Source organism: Macrosteles quadrilineatus, unplaced genomic scaffold, assembly GCF_028750875.1.
Source record: "Macrosteles quadrilineatus isolate MER2022 unplaced genomic scaffold, UCM_ALF_1.0 Scaffold_23__1_contigs__length_1887923, whole genome shotgun sequence".
Classification (NCBI taxonomy): Eukaryota; Metazoa; Arthropoda; class Insecta; order Hemiptera; family Cicadellidae; genus Macrosteles; species Macrosteles quadrilineatus.
The window spans coordinates 1,616,652-1,628,301 of record NW_026542616.1 but is presented as its reverse complement, the minus strand read 5'-3'; the positions used below and the strand labels follow the sequence as shown (position 1 = coordinate 1,628,301).

General features: G+C 35.2%; 1 protein-coding gene across 1 annotated transcript in view; it reads left to right on the top strand.

The window, feature by feature from the left end:
* Nucleotides 1–3,667: 3,667 nt before the first annotated feature.
* The window catches only part of LOC129005544 (netrin-3-like), a 225,517-nt gene continuing 217,534 nt past the window's right edge, over nt 3,668–11,650 (top strand). Inside the window, exon 1 of the mRNA XM_054434452.1 lies at nt 3,668–5,000. Within this exon, the coding sequence (XP_054290427.1) occupies nt 3,797–5,000 (1,204 nt within the window). The 5' untranslated portion in view covers nt 3,668–3,796. The remainder of the gene's footprint in view (nt 5,001–11,650) is intronic.

Genomic DNA, 11,650 nt, shown 5'->3' with positions numbered 1-11,650 from the left:
CAGATTTTTTATGTAATTACATATTTTAATAGCTTAACATCTTTAGGAAATGCCCGTGGAATAGCACGATTTTTGAAGGCAAGAGTTTTATATTTTGCTACTATTTAGAACTAAAATCTTCACAAACGACTCACCATCAAAATTATTTTCTCTCAAAATGATTTAATTTGTGTAATATTTATAATAAGATTTCCTTATTTCTCAACCCAAATAGGTAAAATACCGTATTTACCAGAACTAAATGTTACTTTACCACCATTGTTTCATTGCACGCTGCTTATTACCATTGGATTTGATTGCTGAACTAAAGCCCGACCAATTGGACCACATTTAGCCAGTTTTCACCAAAACAGAACGTCTACTGCAAAAATTCCCCCTCAGAGTCAACTGCTTTTTAATTTCTGTTTCCTGTTTTATTTTTCCATACAATTATAGTTGAAACCCAATCTGTATTCATTCAAATCCCTAATCACGATTGAAGATTCAAAAGAATTTAATATTTTTGAAGAATTTGTATTGATGCAATTATTAAAGCTGCCCACTTCTTAAATTCGATATCTTTCGTAAATTACGAATCTTATACAAAAATATCTTTCTTTCCCTACACACCCACGTTTGGATTATGCTGTTTATTACGTTTATTCATTCGTAATGCTGGTTTACCACGTTTGTAAAGGAAGTCCAAAGCAAGACGAAGGATTTGGAAGGTCTTGTCCCCAGGGAATGTCGGGTTGCGCTCAAAGAGGCTGCGGAAGTTGAGAGCTTTAGGCTGTCGTCCCCAGGGGCGCTGCATTAGCTTGTTCCGGTCCCGACAGCCGGATTAAGTAGTGCCAACATCCAAGCAACAAATATACCTACAACGCTACAACCTAACAAGACTTGATAAGGAGGGGTATTCTAAAGTGTTTTCCAAGGTAATTTCGCACGTGGTCGTGATATGGGTAATGGATAATGGATGTGGTGGCCGTGGGTAGTATATGGTAAAGATTTATACAACCTTTATCTTTTTCTGTACAATGTTTTTTTATGTTAGTTAAAGTTAGCATAGATAAAAATGCAACACGAAAAATGTGAAATAACTGAAACACGACTTAAAGGGATTTCAAAAGTGTTTAAGTTGATATGTAGTAAAGATTAAATTAAAAAAAAAACGTTTCTTTGTCCGTACAATGTTTTTTTAAGTTAGTAATTTGCCGGATTAAGTGGTGAACACACGCAACACGAATTGATGGGATTTCCAAAATTGTTTGAGCCAATTTGGCACGTGTACATGACATATTCTGTGATTGAGATGTCTAAAATTTACTTGTCCCTTACATGCAAGACCGGTGTATTTTCTATAAACAAAATCACAAATTAAGAACTATAATTGAATACAGGACCTATTCTGAACAAATATACTTATTTATTGTCTATTGATAGTTCTGGTTTGGATGAGTTGCATTTAATACTATTGTACACAATAAATTATGTGATATATATTAAAAGAGGGAATATTGTTGAGACAATAAGATCGCCATTTAGATGACGTAACACCATAATAATACTCTAGTTAATCAATTGTGAGAATTTTTCTATTTTGCATTTATGAGCCCTGAAATTTTAAAAGACAACCCACACTCCCTATTTGAAATCTTTATTCTACAGCATCAGTACAACCACAGGAGGCTGTGGTACAACACAATTTGTCTGTAATTTTCAACGAAAAAAACCTTAATTGATTAAAATGCACACATTTTGTATTTTAAATTCCTTATCTAATAAACAATACAGACTTGCTGTCACATGTTGTAACGAAATCACAAGAGTAAACCCAAATAACCAGAAAAGCCCACGAGACTTGACAAAAGTTTTCCGTCAACAAATAAAGCAGTTATGAAAGTTGGAAGGGAAGACAAGTCCAGTCACGTGTGGAGTTAGCCAGGACGATTGAGTTACTTGTTGTGTGCCTTTGAAGACATCGGACAGTAGATGGATTGAATCATTCAACCTTTCCAGTGAACCGTGCACGACGTTTGACCGTTGATTATATATGTATGAAAGTGTATAGTCATTGGATCGGCACACTCTACCATGTTCAGCCACGTGCGTCCTGAAAAGGTCAATCTGTGTTCGTTGCTGGTTTAGTCACAGGAATGGGTATTATTATTTGTAGTTTGGGGGGGATTTTTAAAGGATATAGAGTATACAAATGAGTGTTACAATAGTTGATAGGTGATTACTTGATAGCAATTCAAGCTAGAGTTAAAATTAAAGAAAAACATTGAGCATGAATGTTTTCCCACTAAAACATTTTCAGTCACGAAAGGTTTATGACTATTAAACATGTACAGACGCATCTGTTGCTATATAAATCAAGTGTAAACCTAGTTAAACTGTACCGAAAGAACGTCAGTATTATCCTAAAATGATCCTCAATAATTATTACATTAATAATATAGTGAAAATTCAAAAAAACTTTAAAAACTTGTAACGCTAACATTAATGTAAAGTTTATCTAACATTTTATTATTTTAATTCGTATACGAACAATGGCTACTGAATTGTAATTATTAATCCGAAAGAAGGCAATCACATTATATTGTTCGAAGACTGATTATATGTGTCAATAATGCGAATATTTTTGCGTGTTCTCATAACTATGTTTTCTAATAATATTTCCTCTATTTATCATCGACACTTTGGGAGTTTAGTAAGCTATTGTTGTAGCTATAAGTTGTTTTATAAATAAATTCTTTATTTCTATACTAAAGTACTGTATATTTCTATCAGAATCAAGGAATTAAACTTTTGTCCTGTTTTTATAGGTAACAACTATAAACTAAACTGTACAGACTTCGAGTATGATGGGTCAAAAACGTTAGAACGCCAGATACACATCTGTAACAGATTTTTGCTAAAACTGAAACACAGGTATGTTTTATTTTCTTAAGTATCAGATCTGTAGTGATTTTAGAAGGTTAATTTGAAGAAGCTGCTGTATGGAAAAAGATCTATTAGGGCTATATATCTAGGGGGGTAGTATATTGACCAACAGGTATTCAGGTATTCATAATTTCTTATCACTTTTCTTAGTAGGGGTAAACTAAGAATTGATAATAACACTGATTAAATGTTAAAACCACCTTCCTAACACAAACCTTCGCAAAGATTTGCTTTAAAATAAAAAAATCCCAAAATAAGACGCGTACGGTAATTAATTTATGACAGATCAATACGTTAGTTATTTGCTTCATTATAATACTGTATTTTGATCCAAATATCACGTACTGGAGATGAAAAGACATGACTTACACACTATTAATAATCATTACCCTTTGATAGTTTAGTTAATGAGGCGTCAAATTACCTCTAAACCGACTCTGTCCGGAAATAAGCACAATATGGTGGAATGACAAAGGAGCATATCACACAATTAGTCACAACGGCTGGCTTTGTCATAACTCGGTCAGTCGGAGCCCGAGTGTAAACAAGCCGGTCCGAGACATGCAGTCTGACGCTTTTAATAATACCCATTATCACGGGCAATTATAGATAGCGCCGGTGTGAACGGCAATTATATATAGGTAAGAATTCGGCGACGTGATTGGTCGAGGGGGAGGGCCCCGCCCCCCGCGCTCTCACACCAGTGCGGCAGTCACTCGTCAGAGCTCGCCGCGATAGGTGAGTGTGCGTCCGTGCGTCAGTCGGTGTCGCGAGTGTATGGTGCGTGTGCGTGGACATGTGTAGCAATACTAAATAAACGTGAGATGCTGGAGAGAGAGGAAGTATAATAAGTGAAGGAGATAAAGTAACGATGGTTTTCAAGTGGTTCGTGGTGGTGCTGACCCTGGTGCCGATGGTGGCACACGGAGGGAACGAAGCCTTCCTGAAGATGTTCGCGGCGCAGCAAACGCCGATAGACCCGTGCTACGACGAGGACCGACCTAGGCGATGCATCCCGGACTTTGTGAACGCCGCGTTCGGCAGCCCTGTGGAGGCGTCTAGCACTTGCGGCACGTTCGGACCTTCCCGCTACTGCGATATCCCGGACAGTGTGTGTCACATGTGTGACGACTCTCAGCCCAAGCGACGACACCCACCGTCCTACCTGACGGACCTTAACAACCCCAACAACATCACCTGCTGGAGGTCGGAGCCCATCGTCGCCCCCGCCTCCTACAACAGTCCCCCGGACAACGTCACCCTCACACTGTCTCTAGGCAAGAAGTACGAGCTGACCTACGTCAGTCTGCAGTTCTGTCCGCGCGCCGCCAAACCGGACTCCATCGCGATCTACAAGAGCATGGACTACGGCAAGACCTGGCAACCCTTCCAGTTCTACTCCGGCCAGTGTCGGAGAGTTTACGGCAGACCCAACAGAGCCACTATCACCAAAGCCAACGAGCAAGAAGCTCTGTGCACGGACTCCCATAGGTTCAACGGTGACGGAGCTGGAGGTCCTATCGCGTCCAGGATCGCCTTCAGCACGCTGGAGGGTCGTCCCAGCGCCGCGGACTTTGACACCTCCCCCGTGCTACAAGACTGGGTAACCGCCACTGACATCAAGGTAGTCTTCAACCGTCTCCACTTCCCTTCCATCATGGAAGAGGAAGATGACACCATATCCATCGTCGACCTGGAGAAAGATCCCAAGAAAGATTTGGAAGACGTGAACAAAATCACCAACGGACCCGTTCCTCCGAAGGTCGAGCTGAATCCTTCACAGGACCTCCAGAACGAACCTCTGCCCGCGGACAGTCCCTCAGGGATGGTGCTCAACTCTCTGATGACGACCACCTCCACCACCATGTCCTACCACTACGCCGTGTCGGACTTCGCTGTGGGAGGAAGGTGCAAGTGTAACGGACATGCCTCCAAGTGTGTCCCCGGGCCGTCGGGACTGTTGACTTGCGACTGTAAACACAACACTGCAGGAAGAGACTGTGAGAGATGCAAACCCTTCCACTTCGACAGACCCTGGGGCCGAGCCACCGCTAGGGACGCCAACGAGTGCAAAGGTAACACTCACAATATAGGCAAGGTGTCCGCGAAGGATTGGGTCCAAGCCTAGATTTCACCAATGACAATTTTGCCATGTGAAAATACTGCGACATGACCATTTAAGGCCCATTTGATGTCGTAGGTACACAGTTCTGGAAAACAGGATAGGTATCGTAGACGTAAATTGTATCTGCTGATTTCCTCCAAAGAAAACCCTCACTAAAAGTTCCATAGGACGGTAAAAGCAATACAAAAGAGCGTCAATGTAAACAAAAGCACACTCGTAACACAGAAAACATGCGTTTAAAATCCTTTATTCCGCTTAAAATAAACCCTAGTAAAATAGAAATAACATGGTGGAGAGCAACTGAAGGCTCATTGTGTCTATTCGCCACATAAATACATTGTTCTCCACAGCAGTGCTAAACGTAGTTATTGTTAAAGGTTTCATTATGCAGTTTCTTTATGGTTATTAGTAGAATAACAATCGAATGTTGTCTCTATGCTAGAATTTTTTTTTAATGCCAACAAACTATGTCAATGCGTTAGAAAAAAAATATATATCGCTTTTTTCTAAGAGAGTCCTATCCCTAGACCTCCTTAATTTTTTCCATCTTCCATAAATTTACCGCGCACACGTCATGTAAATTTTTTTTCAGTGTTGTAAGCTGTCTAAACCAGTAAAATTATTATTTTATTTTAGCTTAATTATAAGGCAATATGAATTAACAAAGCCGAATCATACAAATCTTACACAACGCATGTACAATTACTTAGAAAGTTCGTAAATGGGAGTAAATGATGAAGACGAGTCTTATATAAATGGACTTAGACTCAAGGTTGGGGGACTAAAGTTGTTGATGAATGGGTAAAATAACCAACTTGATCAAGATTAAGAGACGGTGAATAGGCTTAAGGGATTACCTACGCTGGGATTTCGTAAAAACAGGCATTATGTTTACTCTAATGGTATGTTTCATAATGTTATTGTGTCAACTAAAACTATGGACTGAAGCTTGGTCGTAATGTTAAACTACTTTATTTATACAAAATACAGATTTGTCATTAACGAAACTTTGTCTACACAATGAAAATAATTCTAGATCTATCTTGCTGAAATTATTGATAGCAATTTGATTTTGATACAGAACTAAATACAGTATTAATCAGTATAATATATCAGCCAACCCGCAGAGCCCGCATTGATAAAAACAAATTTATCATAACAAATGGTCTATTAATATGCCAAGTTAAACGAAGTCTTGGATCCATAATCTAATAAATTAATAAAGCCTAGACAAAATAATATTTGAAAAGATGACGAATTACTCTTGTAACTGTGTTTATAAGTACCGTAAAATGTCAATCTGCAAAGAACTAAAATCCCAAACTACCGAAATAATATAATACTTCATACTTTCAATTAAATGGCGACCATACAAAGTAGGTATTTTAAACCAAGCATGAATGGAGATGAGTGGTGCGATCTTGTACAGTTGTCTTGTTAGTGACTAAGGCCGATATATTCCTTAGACACAGTTGTTAATTAATAGCCCATACAGCTAATGGCAACCCTTCATCTATGTGGCAACTAAGGGACCTACAGTTTATAGTGGAATCCGAACCAAATTTTCATTTTTGCCTAGGTATATATACGAATTGGTCTAATTATCAGGATATTACTGCGGATAGTCGTAGTACTCACTCGTGCGGACGTTAATCCACACCAGGGAGTATGGCATCCACAGTGCATGCCTATAAATATCCACAATTCGTTAAAAATTAGTTAATAAATATATTACTTAGCATTGTTAATCTTGTAAATTACGACTTTATGATAATATTTTCATATTAATGAAATTACTTAATGAAATATTTTCAGAATATTATGTCGAAACAAATTAAAATTTAATCTACGCAGCCCCACATTTAATTAACCGGCAATAATAAAATATAGCATTACATTGATTAAAAAATTGTATTGTCAAATAATAATTAAATAACTTAATTTATTTATAATACGTTAGGGAAAACAGAATCGGTTAACCAAAGTAAGCATTATTTCAATCCATACGGAACATATTTTGTTTGTTTGCAGCAATTCAATGCAGTGATTTCAATTAAGCGATTTAACCTGTTTACCAATGTTAAATCGATTGGTTTAATCGTATGAGTGGCCAAACGATTAATTACCGTTTCCCCATTTGTATAGGGAATGTTATAATTTGTGGAAATAAATAGGCCCTATTTGTTATTGTATTAACCGAAAGGAACATGTCACCGTCACAGACAATTTTAATTAATTAAAAAAAACCTATATTACTGAAATAGGTGTGAATTTGTTTCTACTGGAATTATAATAATAAATTAATTTAGGTTTTAAAGCTAATCAATAAGTGTTAGCTATACACATTAATTTTATGTAAATATCTTCGTAAACAACATTTTTTGAAATCTTGAATTTGTGGAAAATTAGTAATGCAAATTTTTGATAGCCAATCCTTATGTAACAGCGGAATTTTTCATCGAGTCTTTTCCTCAATGGATTTTCATGTACCAATGCCTTTATTTTGTGCATTTGCGAATAGGCCTATGTTTGTTTATTTTCAACTAAATACATGAATATGAAGTTTCTTGCTTTTTAAATGGATTGTTGTTTAACATAATTATTGATCGAAATGCCAATATGGAAATAACAAATAATTACATTGTAGATGTTTTCTTTCAATTTTGAACAACTCATGAATTCTTTAAGTTAATTTTTTGGTGATACGGGTTTATCTTCTTTTAGGATTTATTACGAATATTTTCCATCCATGATTAATTCCAAAATCAACGTTCCCAACGAAAGGTTCAAGTTGACCCTATCACAGGTCGTATACAAGAAGTAGTTGTTGGTGTTCGTGGAAGTGCAATACAGATGTTTGTTATTAAATTACCACAATCAGCTGGTTGTGCAAGTTATCGCAAACAGCTGATTACTTTGATCAAAGCCCGCTGAAATCAGCCGATACATGTGTAGACTAAACAAACTTGTTAGACTAGATAAATAACTTGGTCGACTTCAAACATAATCCTAGTCTTTGAAGGCACACACAAATGATGAAGTGTTTTAACAATGTGTACATGGAAAAAATCATTTCCCGAGTTTAAAGGTGAAAAACACGTATATTATCATTTATAGCGAAAGAATCTAAATATTTCAATCACAATATATTTTAAATAAACATAATCATAAGAAATATTCATGGTATAAAACGGTTTGAAAATGAGCGCATTTTACATCTAAACCTTTTTTATTAAAACACAGTCTATGTTGCAATGCAAATAAGTACACTATTGATCACTGTTCTTGTACTTGAAAAACCTGTGACATTTTCTAAATTAGAATACAGTACTTTTATTATGATACTAGTCTTAAAATATGTAAAGGATAAATATAATACATAAAAAATACAATTAATTATTGAATTTTATGCATTTACATCCTTTTTGCTTTACTCAATTAAAATACTATCATGCTAGTTGCTGCTAAACCTACTAAATATTATTAATTAAATACTATCATGCTATGCAAACCCTTGTATGAAAAAAAAAACACATTAACTGTACACATATGTCGTATGTCATAATTATAATGATACATGTAAATTAAACATTATACTAAGTTTTGTATCCCTTATAAAAATATTTAATTACAAGTAACACATTTAATATTATGGACTTGATTGTACATCTTTTAAGGTTTTTTTGTACGCATTTGAACAATTCAATTTTGTAAAACATATAAAAACTAAAATCCGAACTATAAATGTTTGTAATAAATGTATGTGCAACTTAATCCTTCTGTTTAGAAGGTCTTTATGTACATTAAATTGCAATTAACTGGGGATTTCAGCGTTTTGAATTCCATATTAACGCTTAAGAACGTGCCATTAAACGTTATTACAATATATGAAACATTAATTACCAGTTTTGTTCCTTTTGATATGCAGCAATGTAAGTAGCTTTAGCATATTTGTAACAGCTCAAAATGTTAGGAAAACAAACATCGCAATACTAATCTTTCATAAAGTAGCAGGGTATATTTAACATTATTACTCTTGGATTTCATGATAAAGTAATAAAAAAAATCCATGAATCAAGATAAGTAGGTGGAAGATAATACATGTATAATAGTTTGAAATTGGCGATGATTTCAAATAGGCATACTTGTTAATAACTGGGGTAGCTACATGATCTTATTAGGGTTATGGAATTGCGAGTAACAGTAATTTAAGTTATGGATTTTATACAAACAAATCATCGTTTGGGGAAAAAACTTTTTATAATCTCAGAGACCTATAAGTTGTACGTTATGTTGTTAGTTAAAAAAAAAACTCAAATAATGTTCACATTAATTTTAATATTTTTGCTGTTCTATTTTTTGTTCTATATAAACAAATCCACTGTAACCTAATTACACAAAGAGAATAAACTGAGAAAGGTAAATTAAATAATCGAGGTAGGCCTATGGTGTTACTTACCTTTGAAATAAAACAACTTTACAGTTGCAGATTATCAACTATAAGAAAAAAACCACTACATACTTAAATTACGTAAATTTTGAAAACACACTACAAATACACAAATAAAGGCATCTTATCGTATAGAAAATTTTAATGAATGCGGGCATTTTTTGAACTCTATTCATTCCTTAAACAAACTTTGATAAAACCTTTTAACATTCTCATAACCATTACCAAACACACAATAAATACACAATGAAAGGTCTCCAATCATACAAAAAATAGTTTGTAAATAGTAAAATAGTTTGGTACAGTATTTTCAGCAAAGTCCCCCTATTTATTGAGTAACGTCGATGAACGGTTGAACATTCTCTACCTCAAAGCATGAACAAATTGAACGTTCGTTTAGTGCCGAGTGTTGTAGGTTCGCAGCAAGGTGTGAATTCTTTGGTTTGCCGCCGACCAAAAAAGACCGGGATATTAATTGTCTGCCCAACCTTCCTTGTAGGGAGGGCTTGGGCACTTCAATGTCGACCTGGTTGACCTGGACATAGGACATGCTATAAATTAGGGAATAAAACGGTTGTTTGTAGTTTTATGTTTTTAAATATTGTATTACAGGTTAAAAAAAAAAATCCTTGGGTGGTTGGAGGTTAATTATGTTGATGTTAACACAGTTCTTTCTTGTGGTGAAAGAGGGGTTCGTGGAAAATATTTAGGTTATTGTTTTAAGTTTTGATGTGTTGTTGATTCCAAAAAAGCTAACCAAATTGCAGTGTACTGTTAGATCAATTTAAGGACAATGTAATTTACATTTACGTTTGGTGTACAATTAACTATAGCTCTTCACGATAGTATTTTTGGACAGTTCAATACAATTTTTAGTAGCACCTGTTTTTGAATATTTCAGATTTACAATACTTCTATTTAAATTCAAGTTTCTTGTGGTAAAATTGCAATGTAAAAACTACCATTCCTAATATAACGGCTACGATTAAGCATATTACATTTTTTACCTATCAAACCACAAAATTTGAGTACAGTTTAGGTCTTATGCCTACATGTTCTTTTAATTTGTCTAATATTCGTGGTTTTTACTTGTGACTTTTACAAGATTGATTTAAGATTTCAAACCCTACTCGTGAGTTGCAGTTTAAAATTGAGATTATAATAGCAAGATTACATAAATACGTATCTGAAATTGTTACTAAAGAGTTGTGTCCATACAAGGTATGGTTATACCGGTCAGTTCCTTCCTACAGTATTACCAATGGTGTTTTAGCTATGGAACTATAGCGAGATATGATAGTCGGTAATAATACTTAATATGTAGAGAAGAACAAACTCCAAACGAAAGAAAGGACTCCCTTCGAAAAGCCATACGAAAATGTTTATTGACAATTAAGACTCAGAGTTTTTCTATTTACCTAACTTTACTTGTTTTTCACAACGGCATGGCAAGTTTCATAAAAAAACAAAATGGCGTCAAGATTCCAAATCGTCAAAGTGAAATCATTGTCATAAATCATAACACCAGTCATCATCAGACTACCTCGTCACCGTATGAATATCATACTCTCATGTAATGAACTTGTTATTAACTGGGCCCCAATTAAAGCCAATCTGGTTCGGAGGGTCTAATAAAGTGAGAAAAGCCGCGTATTGGAAGGTCTGATTGCATAGTTGGATAATTACTGTGATTTTTATAGTGGAACCCATTAAAAAACTCTTTAATCTAGGCACCGCTAGGGGTAATAAAACTTAACGGAATATATATTAGGTGTAAGAAAATTCTAAATATTTTAAGCGTAGAGAAGTATTTCCGGGAGGAAAAAAGTCTTCGCTCACCTAGTTAAGCGAAACAAGTATTTTAATTGTTGAAAATTTGGTTTAATATACTCACCGTGTTTTAGAATACATGCCCTTTGTAGTGTTATGTAAACAGAGCCTTAAACAATCCTAAAACCACATTCATATATGTTTGTGAACTTATCAAAGGCATCTCTTGTTGACCATATGGAACGTTTTACAAACATGCATGATGAAAAATAAGCGAAATCCATATGAAACATTGAGAATTATTATGTAATGTGGACAAAATTACCTCATATTATAGTATACATTTTTTGCAATCTTGGCCATTGTTTTGTGAATTATAA